This window comes from Marmota monax, unplaced genomic scaffold, assembly GCF_021218885.2.
Source record: "Marmota monax isolate L192 unplaced genomic scaffold, Marmota_monax_Labrador192_F-V1.1 WCK01_AAM20220418_F8-fsc00320, whole genome shotgun sequence".
NCBI lineage: Eukaryota > Metazoa > Chordata > Mammalia > Rodentia > Sciuridae > Marmota > Marmota monax.
The window spans coordinates 998,939-1,017,556 of NW_026694783.1; the positions used below are offsets into that span (position 1 = coordinate 998,939).

Below are 18,618 nucleotides of genomic sequence, written 5' to 3' on the forward strand. Positions count from 1 at the left end.
AGGAGTGGTATCGCTGAGCCATATGGTGATTCCATTCCTAGACTTTTGAGGAAACTCCATACTGATTTTCTTAGTGGTTGTACTAATTAACAATATATAAAGATTTCTTTTTTCCCCACCTTCTTGCAAGCATTTATTATTATTTGTATTTTTGATGAATACCTTTCTAACTAGAGTGAAACAAAATCTTGGTGTAGTTTTGATTTTCGTTTTCTTGATGGCTAAAGATTTTGAACAGTTTTACAGACATTAGTTATTCATTTGTATTTCTTCTTTTGAGAAATGTCTGTTTAGCTTATCTGCCCATTTATTAACTGGGTTATTATTTTTTGGTGTTTTTAAAAATTCTTTATATATCTGGGATATTAATCCTCTGTCAAAAGAGTAGCTGGCAAAGATGTTCTCCCCTTCCGTGGGCTCTCTCCACACTTCTTTTCCTTATGACATACGAGGCTTTGAAACTGGATGTCCTCCCTCGTATCAGCCCTTGGGTGTTTCCCAAGGAGTCTGAGGGAATTGTGCCTGAGCCTATGTTGGAGTGTTGACTCTGTGCTTTCTTTTAGTAGTTACAGAGTTACTGGACCTCTTCCTCAGTTTCCGGTTCACTTCAAGTCCCTTTTGTGCAGCTGATAGATAAGGACCTAGTTCCGTTCCTCTACATTTGGACATCATGTTTTTTAGTTCCATTTTTTTAAAGGCCGTCTTTTCTCCAACTTGTGTTCTTGCCACTTTTGTCAAATATCAGCTGACCGTATCTGTGTGGGTCTGTCTGCTCCTTCTCTGTTCCCCTGGCCCCCATGTCTGTCTGTACGCCATACCACACTGTCTTTGATATTATAGCTATGAGGTATGATTTGAAACTTGGGAATTGTGGTGCCCCCAGCATTGCTTTATGGCTAAGCATTACTTGAGAGATTCTGGGTCTTATATTCTTCTACGTGAATTTTAGAGGGTGAAGAGTACCATTGTATTCTGATGAGAATCGCACTGAATCTGTAGCTTACTTTTGGGAATGTGACCATGTAACACATGGATCCCACCCAGGACAGGGAGGTCTTTCCATGTTGCAGTGCAGTCTTCCGTGTCTTCCTGCAGTGTACTATAGTTTTCACTGTGGAGCTCTTCTACCTTCCTGGTTAGATTTATTCCTAGAGTTGTTTTTCTTTGCTTTTGCTTTTTTTTTTTTTTAAAGCTATTGTTGGAAATGTTTTCCTGATTTTTTTTTCAGTTAATTCATTATTGGTTATTTAGGAAAACTGTTAATTTTGTGTTTTCATTTTGGAACCTGTTACTTTGCTTAATTTATTAGTCCTAGAAGTCTTCTGGTGGAGATTTTTGTTTTTGAGGGGGTCTTTTCTTTCTTTATCATTTTTGTCTTGTTCTTGGTACACTTGTGCTTTGAATACCCCAGACCAGCCGGCCCCTTAGGCTCCACTTTTCACTGACTGGTAGGTTCCCATGCTGAGTCAGTCTGGAAATAGAATGGAATCTATAACAGACTGCGGAGAAACTCTTGGAAGCCATGGTGGCCACAGAGGCTGGTCTTTTAGTTCTCGGAGCTACCCACAGGTATCTTCCCCACAGCATTCTTATAGCAACATTGATAGCCCATTCTTCATTCAGAATTACTTACTTTTCCCTCAGTGACCTTTTTCTGTTCCAGGGTCCCATCCAGGATAGTACCTCACATTTAATAGTCATGTCTCCTTATGCTCCCCTTGACTGTGACAATTATTTTAGACTTTCCTAGGTTTTGATGACTTGGCAGTTTTGAGGAGCACTGGTCGGTATTTTTTAGATTATCTTTCAATTGAGATTTGTCTGCTGTTTTCTCATGGTTACTGAGGTTATAGGTTTTTGAGAGTAATACTGAAAAGGTAATACCACTCTCATTATATCATTTCAAAGATACATTCTGTCAGCAAGCCTTATCATTATTTTGTTAATAGTGATGCCTTCCCTGAAGTGGAGTTTGTCAGATTTTGCCAGAGTAAACTTTATCCCTTTTGTCTCTCTTGCTTTGCTATACTCAACTCTTTGAAGAAAGCTTATTATGCACAGCCTATACTTAAGGACAAAATTAGCTATTTTTAGACTTCTGTCTTCCCACAAAAACTTTAGAATCAGTTTGTTGATGACTAAAATATAGCTTGCAGAGATTTGATTGGGATTGCATTGCATCTGTAGATCAAGTTAGGAAGAAATGACGTCATAATTTTGGTGTCTCTAGATTCATTCTCATAATTATATAACTAATTCATTCCTAAGCCTTCATTAATCATTCACTATATATCAGGGACTGCGTTGTTGACAGAAATATAAAGAATAATAAGGCATGTACACTACCCTCAGATCCCTTACAATCATGGAAACAAATGCAGAATGATATAATCTGTTTACATTGCTTTTATAGCAATATGAATTGAAAGGTTTGGGGACTTGGAGGATCAATGGAACTACAGGAAAGTCTTCCTCAAAAAAGTAACATTTGATATAACTCGAATGAAGGTAGGAATTTTTCAAGAAGTAGTGATATGCACAAAAGTTTTAAGTTGTGAAAGAGCCTAGATCATTTCAGCTAATAATTTAATGACTCAGGAATATGGGATTTGTTAAGGGGACACTGAATGAAGATTAAAAGCCATAATGGGCTAGATGTGAAAAGTGCTAAATTTTAGAGTAAGTAGGTTGGTTTCCAGAAGGAATAGAAGCCAATGAGCAGTGGAGTAACAGGATGTCCTTTGTATTAAGCAGGATACCTGTGGAATAGTGTCAAAGATAGACTGTACTTCATGTTGAGATACTGTAACATAACTAAACCACTCAGAGATTTGGGGATGTTTTAAGTTACTATTAACTAATACAAACTTAATTAAATAATAATTAATTTAAATAATATAAAGTAGTATCTTTTTGCATTTGACTTTCATATTATTCCATAATTTTCCTTTAAAATTTTCAAAAATGAGACAGATATGTCTCATTCACATTGTTTTGAAATAAATTTTTATTTATTTCATTAATTTGTTATGTTTTATGTGAAATTTGCTTTTTCTATGCATTCCTTTCTCAATTCAATCTGACATACATTTATTAAACATTTATTGAGGGCTATTTGTAATTCTAGATACTCTGGAAAAAAGCATGACTACAATTTAAAGTCATTCAGTGCCATTTCGACTGTATCCTATTGGTCAAAAACAAGTCATAAAGATAACTGAGATTCAAGGGGAAGGAACTACACAGGGGCACAAGAACAGGGGGAGGTGTGGAGGCCATGTATGTGTGTCATTTGTTTGAATTGTCATTTATTTCAGGAAATTTCTTCAACTATTCATTGGCTATTTTATAAATCATGAAATTAATTCTCAAGTTGTTCTTATTTACTACAGGAAAATCCTGAAGAAGGAAGAGCCAGTATCTACAAATCAGTGATCATCAACACTTCTAAGGAGATGATGTGCTTCAGTGACTACCCCGTCCCGGATCATTACCCTAACTCCATGCACAATTCCCAGATCCTAGAGTACTTCAGGATGTATGCCAAGGACTTCAACCTTTTAAAGTATATCCAGTTCAAGGTAGGCAGTTTGTGGGTGTCTTGGTGTTTGAAGTTGTTCATCAAGTAGGTGAAGAACGTGGTTTCATTAACCAGTAGCACATGTAAATACCGGAGCGATATACTCAAGTATAAAGACTCCACTCTCGGTTTCCTCTCTCTAAAATGCCCATGGAAAGCTCTCTTTTACATATTCTGGCTGCAGATTCAGAAAGATACCTGCCAGAGTGTTTTCATTGCCTTCATTCCACACTCCCTGCTTACAATCAAGGAGATGAGGGGAATGAATAAGTGTGGGAACTTGAAACCCTCCTGTCCCACAACCTGCCCACTCTTGCTTAATTCTTTTACACTTTCTGAAGCACTTTCCAATATATCATTTTATGTGATCATCACAACAACCTGGTGAAGTACTTAGTGACTGGGAAGTTATTGAGGAAGCAAAGGAGTTGAATCGGGTGGAGAGAGTAGAACACTGAAGTGGGAAACAAAGTCCTGAATTCTGGCCCTTGTTCTTGCCCCTCATTAGTGACCTAAGACAAGTAACTTCTCAACTTGAACTTATCTTGATTCTCTTTTCTGTGAAAGAAGATGATTGTACTGTATGAGATTCCTTCCTTCTCTAAAGTCTGCTGTGACTTTCCCGTAGTTTATAACCATGGCCATATTATATCACCTGGCCCAGAGTCCAAACCTTCCACCTTTTTATGTTTAGCAACAATAACAAAGTGGCAACGTCTGGTGACAATTTCCAAAGCCAGTTATTTATAGCCCAGTGGTGCCTCTCTTCACTTGTTTAGGTGACACTTCTTGAACAAGTTTGTCACTGTACTAAGCAGTGATGATGCAAAGACAGAAGCCATAAGTAACTTAACAGTCTACATCAAGGACGCAGAAAAATGAAGGAAATTATTATTATACATAGAAGGAACAAACCAAGTGACAGGTACCGTGGAGGCTACACCTGCAGCTCAGAAGGGGGATGTTTAGCTCATCAGGGCCGAGGAGTCAAGTCCCAGGAAAGATTTTTGGAGAAGACAGTGTCCAAGCCAAGTCTTCAGTAGGAAGGGGTCTTCAGATGAAGAAGGAATAGAAGGGTGACCAAGTAGAAGCACCAGCTTGTGTGAAAACACATGGCAGGGACTGGAAATGGTACAGGACGGTCGAAGCCTAGACAGTGCTTCTATAGTCACCAAGACATCATAGCCAGACCCTAGAGGCACACTGGAATGTATTCTTGATGTTTCCCTGGCTGGGCAGAGTTACCTATATTCATTTATTTATTTATTTTTGAAAAGCTAAAAATTATTCCACTGACTACTCTATCTCACAACCTATTTCTTTAGAATAACTTGTGAAGTGGGCATATTTAGAAGGCAGAGATTCCTTTACAAAAAATAAGAGCCACTGAGATAGGTTCCTGCTCTAACAGGAAAGGTAGCCTCATAGTCACAAGTTTAAGTCTAGCCAAAGAGAACAAGACATCGGAGAGTTTGGGGAGTCTGGGGTTAGAGGGGGGACAGGTGTTTAGTGCAGAGTGCCACAGAAGTACAGGAGAAATCCAGGCTTTATTCAGGTGCTATCATGCCTCAAGGTAGAGACTAAGAGTCCTAGCAATTTCTACTTTTCTAGAAGCAGAGGAGAGTACATGGGTCTGTCAACTCTGCTTACTTTGTCTGCCTTATGGTTTTTCACTCAGACCACGGCCCCAAACAAGGCTGTTCTTTATGGAGTATGAAAATCAAATACTCCTGCAAGGACCCTAATGATGAGATGGCACTGTGGTATCAGCCCGTGGTGTAACATTTTGCAGGAAAAGCCATATCAGGGCTGATATCCACTGTACAGGCTGTGGTTAAGTGCCCGGTGTATGTCACTTTTCTTTCAGACCACTGTGTGCAGTGTGAAGAAGCGGCCTGATTTTTCCACTTCAGGACAGTGGGAGGTAGTCACCGAGTGTGAAGGAAGAAAGGAGGTTGATGTCTTTGATGGAGTCATGGTCTGCACTGGCCATCACACTAACGCTCACTTGCCCCTGGAAAGCTTTCCAGGTGAGTGACCTTCCAGGAAGGAGGCGACCCTTGAGCCAGGCCTGTGACCCTGAGGAATAGAAGGGTTGTGGTCCGAGTGATTTTCACCTTGGGGTGGAGTAAGACCCTCATTAGGCATGTTCCCTTGAGGATGGAATGACCTGTATCATCGCCATTTGGAGACCAGAGTCAATGGTGATTTTAGAGTCTAGAGGTCTGTGAACAATCCTGCCACCACATGATGACATTTCAGTCAAGGTTGGAGTACATGTAGAATGATGATCCCGTAAGATGGTAAGGGCACTGGAGATCTTCTGTTGCTGAGTAGTATCCTAACCAGTACCACACCGTGGTGACACTGATGCACAAAGCCCTGTGTGCGGTCCATTGTGCAAGGTCACAGCCCATACAGTTGCGTGTGTGGTACGTGATACTGACAAACAACTCTGTCATGGTTTATGTATTACTGAGCTACACATTTCTCTTAGTGTGTGCTTCTACTACTTCTAGGAAAGTTTACTGTACAGCTGTCTGCCATGTCACCAGCGATAGCTTCACAGGCCTCCTGTTTATTGTGGGTCTTGATGGCATCAAGAGGCTATACTGAGGGACTGGCCCGTACAATATGGGCTGTGTGAGTACTCTGTGATTTTTTCACAATGATGAGACCAAAATTACAGTAACATTTTCAGAATGTATATATTTCTTTCAAGTGGCACATGATTGTATTTAGTTTCATAATGACTTTGGTTTTCTTTTTTATTTTTAATTAATTAATTTATTTTAATTAGGTATATATGACAGCAGAATGCATTTTGATTCATTGTACAGCACAACTTTTCATTTCTCTGGTTGCATATGATGTAGCATCACACCATGTGCAGTCACACATGTACCTAGGGTAATGATGTCCATCTCATTCCACCATCTTTCCTTAGGATCAAAAAAGAAGACCGTGGAGTTCTTACTCAGTATTGGTTCAGATATGGAATTTCTCAGTAATTGAGGAAACAAACAAATATTGAGTTTCTAATGCTTAAATGAAAGCTTGAATAATTTAGTTTCAGTTTGGGGCCTGAACTTTTTTTTAGAAAATGTACTTTATGTATCTCCTAGAGTATACAAAAACATATATACTCTAATTGAAGTGGGAGTATGTAACTAAGGGGATGAAAGACAACAGAAAATGGCAGCAGTTTGAATGTGTGGGTCTACAAATCCAAAATACAAACTCCTTATGATACAGGAATCACAAGCTACTATTCCAAGGGTATGGAAGAAAAAAATAAGCCAAAGTATTCAAGAAGACAAAAGTAGCTGAATAAAGGGAGAATATGTGGAGAATATGTGCTTCAACTTTAAATTCTACAAAAGAAAGATTTTACAAATGATATCCAACTTATAAACTATCATCCAATAATTATTTTCTGTTCTCTTGCAGGAATTGAGAAGTTCAAAGGACAGTATTTCCACAGTCGAGACTATAAAAACCCCGAGGCATTTGCTGGAAAAAGAGTCATCATAATTGGCATTGGGAATTCCGGAGGGGATCTGGCTGTAGAGATTAGCCACACAGCCAAGCAGGTTTGAGCCATTCTATCTGCAGCCTCACCAAGGAGATAGACCCACAGCGTATGGTCGGCTGCACTTTGCCCACTAGTGCCAGTGGCAAATACAGGGCTTGGTTTCATGCCTCCGTTGGCATTATGATGGATGCTAATGGAGAGGCGTGGTTAGGGTTAGGGTTCCATCACTCACTTGGCTTCATACTAAGGAATAAGTCCACGGCTTCAGGTTGCACTCACAATCCCAGTTAGCCTTTCCCTGGCTTTGATGAAGCCAAGTATTTGCGGGAAGAGGTTGTGAGAATGCAACATTGACAGTGTGAATCGTCCATTGGCCAGAAGAAATGTGCTCTTATACACATGGGGAAAGCACACTGTGGTCATTGAAAACTTTTCATTAACAGGATGGTGGGTGAATTTCCTTTTTGCCCCCCAAATGGGAAAAAAAGAAACAATCTAATCTTTCCAAAAACAATGTCAACATCAGCATAAAGAGTGACTGTGTAGTAGCTTATGTGACAGCTTGTGCCAGCCGTTGCCTGCAGTTAGGTAGCACAGAAGGAGAGTTACTCCAAATCAAGTTCTATCTCCTTGGTTTTTTGTTTTGTTTGTTTTGGTTTCTGTATCATAGATTTTGAGCGTTGAAGAAAGTGTCTTCACTGTAAAATCCTAGAAAAAGGCATGTCATTATTACATTTTTTTGTCTTCATTGAATCATAACTTTATTAGCAATAGGTAAATGCCTGGTTGTTCTTCAGCAACTTTAATTATGCTATGCTTCTCTAATACTATGGGGTTGTGCTCAGTGGTAGAGCACTTGCCTAGCATGCATAAGGCACCACATACAAATAAACAAATAAAATAAAGGTATTGTGTCCATCTACAACTAAAAATATATTTTTAAAAAACCCAGAGGCTTAATGACACAATTTTGTTAAATGACCCTTATCCAGCAACGTGTTTCCAATAACCTCTCAGTACTATTTTCATCTATCAATATATAAGTGATCTCATATGTTATTCCATGAATTAATTCCACAAACACTTATTAGGAAGTAATTATATAAACAAGAAAGAGTAAAAAACACACGTGGTTGAAGGATGTACCGTGTAGGTAGTGGGGATCCATGCAAAAGTCTTCTTTCATATCTTGGCTTGTCAAGTGGTCATTTCTAAGGGAGCTGATCTAACCTGCATTATGGAATTAAAATTTCCCAGGAACAAAATATTCAGGGTGTGGAGCTAAGGCAGCCATGTTTGTGAGAAAGCCCTGGGAAAACATAGCAAAATCACATCTGCATAGCGGGGGCAACCCTCACAGCACTAATGCAAACTGAAGAAATTTAATTGCTGAGTTCTAGCTTTTTGCTTTACGTATTAAAATGTGTTTAAGAGAAAATTTTGGAGTCAAAATTTGCAAGTGGATCTATTAATTTCAGTGCATAAGGGAATTTTGGTATAATCCTTGTGGTATGATGATTTTGTGAAAGCATCCCTTTCTCATCAGGTTAATTTCATACACGATTATATTGACTTAACCATTTTCCTTATGTTTTTCTTATAAACCAGATTTATAAATATATTGTTTGCTTAAAATAAGTGGTAGAGTGCTTGCCTAGTATGCATGAGGCATTGATGGAAAAGCTAAAATAAATATGACAGCCATTAAGCATTTATTCAGTGTTTATGGTATGCCACACTTTTCTATAAAAATTATCACAGCAGTCTTGGGATGGATGTGTTGTAACTATCTCATCGATAGGGAAACTTTTAACTAAGGCTATAAGCTTTACCCTAAATCATGTGAACCCCAAGACCATGCAGGTACTTCAGCTGTGACACGTAAAAGCACCCAACTCTGATAGTGCTGAAGGTTCCTCTCTGTGAGGATATATGTGCGAAGTAAAGAATCATACTTTGTAGACAGGCGTCTTTTTACATGAGAGCTTAGATAAAGACTATGAAACAATATACTTATTTACCGTAAAAATTTATTTACCAGAAACTTCTTCCGGGGTTGTGTAAAGTTGAAAATGTCCTGATACCTCTGCCAGGTAACTGAATATAAGCCTTAATCCATTCTGAACATGTACGTTTAGCCAGGAAAGAACAAAGAAGTACTGAGCAATCTCCTGTAGTTCTACTAGCAATCTTTATTTTCTCCTATTCAATAATCAATAGAACATCTCTTAACAGGATTTAGAATTGGTCAGATGTACATTGAAATGTCAGTTTGCCTGTTAATAGCTATATGATCTTCGGCAAATTTTTCATCTTCCCGATGTCCCTCACCCATAAAATGAGGATGATATTGGCTTCCTCAAGGGGTTGTTGTGTTAACATTGTAAAATGGTTAGTGTCTCATGCCTGTAATTTCAGCTACTCAAGAAGCTAAGGCAGGAGGTTTGCAAATTTGAGGCCAACCTGAACAACTTAGAGAGACCCTATATCAAAGTAAAATAAGAATTTTTTTTTTTTTTTAAAAAGGGCTAAGGATGTAGCTCAGTGGTAGTGCCTTTGCCAAGCATGTATTCGGCCTGAGTTTGATCCCCAGCTCCTCAGAAAAAAGAATACAAAGGACTTAGTATACGGAATTACAGGTCATAAGTCTCAGTAAAGGAAAGTAATGATGATGTGCTGGGGAGACTGAGAGAGGTGCAGGCTAACCCTCCCACTGTGGAGAACACCATTGGACATAACTGGAGAGACAGATTATGAGCACAGAAAGTTTCACATCATATAAATGATATAAATGGTAAATCATAGTTCATAATAATGCAACAATGTCAAAGACAAAAAGACTGGAGTTTTGGGTTAAATGATCTCCAGTTGTTTTCAGTTTTATCATTACATGATTTTTGGGGGGTGAGGGTACTGGGGATTGAACCTGTTACAGTTAAAATAGATACAACCTTTGGTCTTTCATAATGGGTGCATTATAATCATACTGTATAGGGGATCCATAGTTGTACATGCACATATTGTTATAGTTAAAGCTTCGTCCCAGGGTTTCGTAAACTGACTTCCAGACCACTCACGTATAATTGAATCAAGCCTTTATTGAAGCACACCAGTGGCAACTGACCGAACATAAAGCTGTTCCCCTGATCAGCCCCAGACAATTGCAGGGGCACTCCTTATAAGCCTGAAAACTGCACCAGGGATGTTTGGGGATCCAGCCAATGAAAGCCAGCCAGGTTACAGAAATGGGAGAGTGCAGTCAGGCCACCCCAGTTACAGAAGTAAAGCCCCATTAGGTGGTTCCGTGTTCTTAAGGGTTTCTATAGCGAAAGTTAAAGAACATCTTGTGCCCGGCATGACCTTTCTACTTGGCATGGTGGTTTTACAAACTGGAGCCACTTGGGCTTGACTGTCACAAACCCAGGGGCACTTAACCACTGAGCCACATCCCCAGCACCCCCCCCCCCCTTTTTTTTAAAGATGGACACAATATCTTTTTACTTTATTTATTTTTATGTGGTGCTGAGGATCAAACCCAGTACCTCACATGTGCAAGGCAATTGCTATACCACTGAGCTACAACCCAGCCTCCCAGCTTTTATTATTTTATTTAGAGACAGGGTCTGGCTGAGTTGCTTAGGGCCTCCCTAAGTTGCTGAGGCTACCTTTGAACTCACCATCCTCCTGCCTCAGCCTCCTGAGCCACTGGGATCGAAGGTGTACGCCGCCGCACCTGGTCTATGGAATGACATATATATATATATATTTAGTTGTCAATGGACCTTTACTTTATTTGTTTGTGGTGCAGAGAATCAAACCCAGTGCCTCACACATGCCAGGCAAGTGCTCTGCCACTGAGCCACAGCCCCAGCCCCTATTCATGATTTTTAATGAGTCCGTAGGTGGTAAGTGCTAGGGAGGGAGAGAGAATTACCAACCTGAAAGGTCAGTGTTTCCTGTGTGGTTCTCATGGAGGACGTGGGCTTGATCTGGATCTTACACACGAATGGGCGCATTGGCTGTGAACAGAAGTGTAGTGCTGGACAGCAGCAGGACATGTTCTAGGACAGTGTTGGGGAAGGAAAATTTTAAAAAGATTGTACAGAACTAAAGTGCCACACTAGTGAGTATGAACTTAATGGTGAAGAAAGTGAGCGTGCTTCCGAGTGTGAGCGAGAATGACAACAGGAAACGATGTTTCCCACGCCTTAGCTGTTCCTCAGCACCAGGAGAGGCGCGTGGATCCTGAATCGCGTAGCGGACCATGGATATCCTTTTGATGTGGCACACCTTTCTCGACTTCAGCATCGTTTATCAAAGATATGCGGTCAAGCATTCACAAATGCATATTTGGAAAAACGTCTGAATCAAAGATTTGATCATGAAATGTTTGGCCTGAAGCCTAAACACAGGTATGTGCTCAGATGGGAATGGGGTGGTCAAGGCCAAGGCCCAAGGACTGTTCACTCAGGCTGACAGCTACCTCCACCCAGACATTAAGGAAACCAGGGAATCTGAAATGCCACTTTACCTTATCAACCACAGAAGACCAAGACCTGCTGGTCTAAAGTTTGTGTGACTCATTCTCATTGGCATCAGCCATTTCCTTATTCTGTGAGGTGTCAGTTTTTTTTTTTATATGGTGCCCAACAACAATAAAAAGGTAGTAGAGGGCAGTGCCTCATTCAGTCAGTCAACAAACATGGGGCACCTGTTTGTTGTGAGCAAGGCATTATATTGGGCATGAAATACAGAGAGAAAGACATAATAATAAAAATAATACCTTGCCTTTTTCAAAGACATTTTAAAGTTAAGCACAGTAATGAGTGTGTGTGTGTGTGTGTGTGTGTGTGTGTGTGTAATCTCATTTAATCCCCCAAACGGCCCTATGGGTTGATGCCATTTTTATATCCATTTTACAGACATAAAAAATCAAAACTTAGAGAAACTAAGTCATTTGCCCAAGATCAACATGAGTAACAGATGGAAGACTTCAGAATTGGGTCTTACCTTGAATATACAAATGGGAAGACAGACAAGAGGACATGACAGAGAGATGCACGGGATGCAGTGGGAGCAGAGGGTGGGCTCTCTGACAGAGGAGGGCATGTGAAAGCCTCCTGTGTACTGACTCTACGTGACTTTTCTCTCCAGCCTTTTATTTTTGAAAATGTTCACGTCTACAGAAAAGTCATATCTTTTACCTAGATTCTCCTGACATAGAGTTTGCTATATTTGCTTTTTATCTCTTCCCTCATGGAAGATAGATCCAAACAATATGTAGTATATACACATACTTAAGGACATATCTTTTTTCTGAAAGTAAGTAAAAATCATTAAAACATACCCAGGAAAAAGGGTATTCCCCTACATGCCATAATACAATGATCACATTTGGGAAATTTAACATTGATAAAATAATTTTCTAAAATGTTGGCATATTCAAATTTCTACAGATATCCCAATAATATTTTCTTTTTAAATTTTGGTACTGGGTATTGAACCCAGGGTCACTTTATCACTGAGTTTTTCCCAGCCCTTTTTATTTTTTATTTTGATACAGGGTCTCACTAAGTTGCTTAAGGCCTTGCTAAATTGCTGAGGCTGGCCTAGATCTTGAAATCCTCCTGTCTCAGCCTCCCAAGGGATTACAGGTATACATCACTGCAACCAACCTAATAATCTTCTTTATAATAAGTTTTTTTCTATTCTAAAAAATGTTAATCACATCATTTCATTAGTTGTCATGTCTTTTTTAATCTGAAATACTAATTCTCTATTCCCTTTTTTTTTTTTTTGCATACTAGGAATTGAACCCAGGAGTGCTTTACTATTCAGCTACATCCCTAATTCTTTTAATTTTTTTATTTTGAGACAGGTCTCAGTCAGTTGCTGAGGCTGTCCTCTAACTTGTGGTCCTTCTGCCTCAGCCTCTAGAGTCACTGGGATTATAGACATGCACCACCATGCCTGGCCATTCATTTTTTTTTAACATGGACTTTTATTCTCCTTCTCCTCTTCTTCCTCCTTTCTTCCTCCTCCTCTCCTCTTCCTATTTCCTCTTCCTCCTCCTCTTTCTTCTTTCTAAGGCATGGTTTTTGTAGACTATCTCTAAATTTTGAGTTGCATTGTATCTTGGCATATATACTACATTAAGGGATGTTATCTTCTTGGAGAATCCCGTCAGGACCCACATGATGTCAGTTTATTTCATATTAATGATGCTAAATTTGATTGTGTGTAAAAAGTGGCATGCACCAGGTTTCTCCAGTACAAAGATAGTTTTCCCCTTGAAATTAATCAGTGGGATGGTACTTGGACACAGTGTTCCCCAACAACTTTTCATTCAATTATTTAAGCATGAATATGTTTTGTAGTTGCAAAACAAATTGAGGTTTTATTGAACAATAAAAGGTAGTCAAATCGGGTCAGCATGTAGCATTCTAATTGTAATATGTTAGAATAGCAAAAGGCACATTATGCCCCGAGACCTGCACATAGCCTGGTATACCTAGACTATATGGCAAAGCTAGAAGAGTAGTTGAATACATCTCTAGGTCTATCAGGCATTAAACCTTTTGTATGCTCTTCTAAATAAAAAGTATAGGGGGCTGAGGATTTAGCTCGGTGGCAGAGTGCTTGCCTAGAATGCACGAGGCCCTGAGTTCTGCCCTCAGCCCTGGCAGGGGAAACACAAAAAAGTTTGGAATGAAGACAGCAGATCCATTCAAGTGAATGACGTCTTAAATTTAAGCAAGCGAGTGATGTAATAATAAGTCTATAATAAATCTATTTTAGAATGACCAGGCATGTGTCACTGCACATGACCCAACAATATTCTTTATACCTTTTTTTTTCTTTTCTAAATCAAGGATCCTAAAATCATGTTTATTTGCCCTTCTGATTCTAAGGCAAATGGTATAGAGGGGAGATGGGGGAGCCCTGAAGACAACTGTGTAGTTCAGGTGAGACAGTTAGTAGGCAGAACTATTCTAGGCAATCTTCCTTTTTAAGGGAGGAAGAACGCAGGCTTGGTGAGCAGGCAGGAGACAGTTCTGTGGCTTAGGCAACTGTGTGGATGGTGGCGCGCTAGTGAAAAGCAGTGTTAGAGAGACAGATGAAGCCCTGAGGCTGGAATGCAGAACACCGTCTTCCTGAAGGTTCGAATCCAAGCACATTGACTTCCACAGCTCGGGTGTCGTCGGGTGTCGTCGTAAGACACATGACACTCCTGAGGCTAGGCCAGGAAGACGTGGGGAGAGGGGTCTCGGCGCCTGCTGACCCGAGGCTCAGGAATCAAGACTTGTTTTTTACAGACCCAGGATACTGGAAACCTGGCTTATTTATTCTGATACCCTTATTCCATGCTGTCTCTAGGTCCAAAGTATCCCAAAAGAGTATAGAAAACTATTTTTACAGAAATTCTAAAGTCCTAGGCTGTAGAACATTGGTCAAGTCACTTAACTTCTCTAGACCTCAGTTTCTTCATCTATACAACCTGGATAATGACACCTACCCTCCATAGAGTTTATGTGACTGCCAAATAACTTAACGCATGGAAATGTAATCTGAACTCTAACTTGCTGTACATGTGTAATTTATTCCACAGTTTGGAAAATGAAAGTCTAAGTCTACCTCTTTGGAATTAGAAATGGATCAGGACATTAATAGTCAAGTTTTGTCAGACTGATTGATATGTGGACAGGAACGACTGGCCTGTGGCCTTGTGACACCACGGAGCATTACTGTCACATGAACAACCACATATGCACTCCTCCAAAAAACTCTTATCCTTCACTTCTCCAATACCTTCCCCTTCAGTGACTTTCAGGGTCCAGCCCGTTCAGCCTTGAGCCCTGAAAAGCTGATATAAAGTAAAACTGGTGTAAAGTGGGACTTTCCAAATTTCATGGGTAAACTGAGGGGACACCGTTGACGTATTATTGTTTAACCACCTCCACCAAAGCAAAAATTTACTTACAGGGTTTCTTTCTCTCTCCCCTTCTTTCCCTCTCTCGGTCCCTCTCATTTCTCCTTCTCTTCATCTTCATGCCACTCACAGAGCTCTGAGCCAGCATCCAACAGTAAATGACGATCTGCCCAATCGCATCATCTCTGGCTTGGTGAAGGTGAAGGGAAACGTGAAGGAATTCTCAGAGACAGCTGCCGTATTTGAGGATGGCTCTAGGGAGGATGACATTGATGCTGTCATCTTTGCCACGGGCTACAGCTTCGCCTTTCCTTTTCTGGAAGATTCTATCAAAGTGGTCAAAAATAAGATATCCCTATATAAAAAGGTCTTCCCTCCCACCTAGAAAAGCCAACTCTTGCAATCATAGGCTTGATTCAGCCCTTAGGAGCCATTATGCCGATTGCAGAGCTCCGGACGCTGGGCCACTCAAGTATTTAAAGGTAAGTGACAATAAAAATTCACTCCTTAATTACTTGGTGATGATTGACTATGTTTCTGTGCTTGCTTTTAAATAGCAGTATGTTTGACCAAAATCTTGAGGGTTGCATAATATCTGGCACAAACTTAGTACAGAAAACTTATTTTTAAGTGAACCTAAGTAGTAATTATAACCATAGACCTACCTTAGAATCACCTGGGTGTTTCCCCAGCTTAGGCATGCTTTGATCTCATCCATGGTGATTCTTATTCAGTAAATCTGGGAGGGGCAGGCACAAAGTTGTTCCCCAGAAGATTCCAATGTGTACTTCAGATTAGAATCCACTCATCTGAATTTTAGACAACTGGTATGTATTTGTGAAGTAAAAGAATCTCATCTTTCATTACAGAGAATGTCAAATATAGAAATGGTGCGACTTAATTCATACAATAAGTTAACACCCGGTAGGAGATAATCCAGAATATAAAATATTCAACTTTCAAATCCTCACATCCCCACTACCCCGCGTCCCTGCGTGTCCCCCCTTTGAGTTCTGGCCAGGAGTACCTGAGGGAAAACAACTCTGAGCTTTGGGATGGTAGGCTCAGTAGGAACCAGCGGGTGAGGAGGGTTCCAAAAGGCTTCATTCAATCTAGCACGTTTCAGAACCTCGTGACAGTTCTCTAAATGGTCAGACTACCACCTAAAGACATCATAGAGTGAACCTGGAATCCACTGAATAAGGAGGGAGAACATGGTGTGAGGAACGTGAGAGCATATCATGTGAAATACAAATGAAGTTGCTGGAGAAGTTCAGGGTAAAGAAGTTAAGACCTGGGGGATCTAAGAGTCCCTTCAGATAGTTGAAGGGATACCTATGGGGTAAGAATCAGACTTACTTATTAGAGCAAAGAGTCAAACTAGAACCAAGGAATGGAATCTTGAAGGTTGCATAATATCAGCTTAACATTTTTTTAAAAAAAAAAAAACAGACTTTTTTTTTGGTCCATATAAAGGGAGCATGATTTGAAGGAGGGAGATAAGAAATATGATACAATCTGTGTCTAAACAAGGTAACACTGAAAGTTGATAAATTCAAAGAGAACTTCATCACAGAATGTTGTAAATATCTTTATCTGCCCATCAAATTTAATAGTTCATGAACTGACTGCCTCTCACCACCAAGAAACAGACCTCCGCCTCCTCCTTCTCCATGCAGTTTCAGCTGATAACTGCAAACTTGTGGCTGTACCCTGTAAGAAGTCATTGGAAATCAGCTCTCAAATGTACTTCTTGAGCATCCTAAAGACCTGTGATTAATTTCAAAGGAAACATTCCCATGCTTCCTTGTTGATTTGTAAGTCATAATTCCCATAAATTGGGGCTGGGGATGTGGCTCAAGCGGTAGTGCGCTCGCCTGGCATGCGTGCGGCCCGGGTTCGATCCTCAGCACCACATACAAACAAAGATGTTGTGTCCGCCGAGAATTTAAATAAATAAATAAATATTAAAAAAAAATAATTCCCATAAATTAAGAAAACACATTAAAAAAAACATAGTAGGCTCTGAGTGTTGAATTTCTGACTTCTGTGTTTCAGAGGCGTATCAGGTGTGCCCAGAAAAGGGCCACCAGAATGGCAGAGAACATGACACCTGTTATAGTAGGACCCCGTGCTGTTCAGCCTGCTAATGAGAAGACTTAAAGTAGTCATGACAGGTGCTTTCACATTTTAAGTCCTGTCAAGTATCAAAATTTAGTTGTGTGGCTCCAGAAGGAAGAACTAGTTCCAATGATAAAAGTTGCATAGAAGTATATTTGGGGGTCAGTTCAAAAAATAATGTCCCAGCAACCACATCAGTCTGTTATATCATCTCCTTAGCAGGTAGTGAGATCTCTAAGTCCAGAGATCTTTTTTTCTTTTTCTTTTTAATTGCTTCTATTTTTAAAATACATGACAGCGGAATGCATCACAATTCTTATTACACATATAGAACAATATTTCATATCTCTGTATATAAAGTATGTTCACAGCAATTCATGTCTTCATACATGTACTTTGGATAATGATGTCTATCACATTCCACTGTCCTTGCTAATCCCCTGTCCCCTCCCTTCCCCTCCCACCCCTCTGCCCTGTCAAGAGTTCCTCTGTTCCTCCCATGCTCCCTCTCCCTACCCCACTATGAATCAGCCTCCTTATATCAGAGAAAACATTTGGCATTTGTGTTTTTGGGATTGGCTAACTTCACTTAGCATTATCTTCTCCAATTGCATCCATTTACCTGCAAATGCCATAATTTTATTCTCTTTCATTGCTGAGTAATATTCCATTGTGTGTATATGCCACATTTTTTAATCCATTCATTCACTGAAGGTCATCTAGGTTGGCTCCACAGTTTAGCTATTGTGAATTGTGCTGCTATAAACATCGATGTGGTTATGTCCCTGTAGTATGCTTTTTTTAAGTCCTTTGAGTATAAAATGAGGAGTGGGATAGCTGGGTCAAATGGTGGTTCCATTCCAAGTTTTCCAAGGAATTTCATACTGCTTTCTATACTGGCTGCACCAATTTGCAGTCCACCAGCAGTGTATGAGTATGCCTTTTCTCCCACATCCTTGCCAACACTTATTGTGTTTGTCTTCATAATAGCTGCAAGGCCAGATACTTTTAAGGAAGAATGAGATGACCACTTGATATTGTATTGTAGAGAGAAGGATTGTACTAAGACACATTCCCATTCTGAAATTCTATATTCCAGAACTTTATAGAGTAACATTTTAGGATTGTGGCTCAATTTTGTACATGGCACAGTGCCTACATATCTGGTTGGGCATAAGGCTATATATCTGGGCAAAAGGCTAATTGTTTGAGCTAGAGTTGTTTATATGGACTTAAATGTGATTCTGCCTTTGTCTAGTCATGTCCTTGGTTTTAAATCATAGTACAGGAACTGTTTTTATATTAATGCTTAAATTTTATTTGTCAAGATTGGGTATATGAGTTCCTTTGGTCTTACCCCCCCCACACACACACAGACACATACAAACTCTTATCAAATAAAAGAGGTAATAAGGTGAAGGTTATTTTCCATAGGATTTTAGCATAAAATGT

At 39.8% G+C, this 18,618-nt stretch overlaps 1 protein-coding gene across 1 annotated transcript in view; it reads left to right on the forward strand.

Annotated features, from left to right (window-relative positions):
* Fmo5 (flavin containing dimethylaniline monoxygenase 5) overlaps positions 1–18,618 on the forward strand; it is a 36,928-nt gene that overhangs the window by 14,734 nt on the left and 3,576 nt on the right. Inside the window, exons 4-7 of the mRNA XM_058573058.1 lie at positions 3,393–3,581; positions 5,448–5,610; positions 7,031–7,173; positions 11,328–11,527. Coding sequence (XP_058429041.1) covers positions 3,393–3,581; positions 5,448–5,610; positions 7,031–7,173; positions 11,328–11,527 — 695 coding nt within the window. The remainder of the gene's footprint in view (positions 1–3,392; positions 3,582–5,447; positions 5,611–7,030; positions 7,174–11,327; positions 11,528–18,618) is intronic.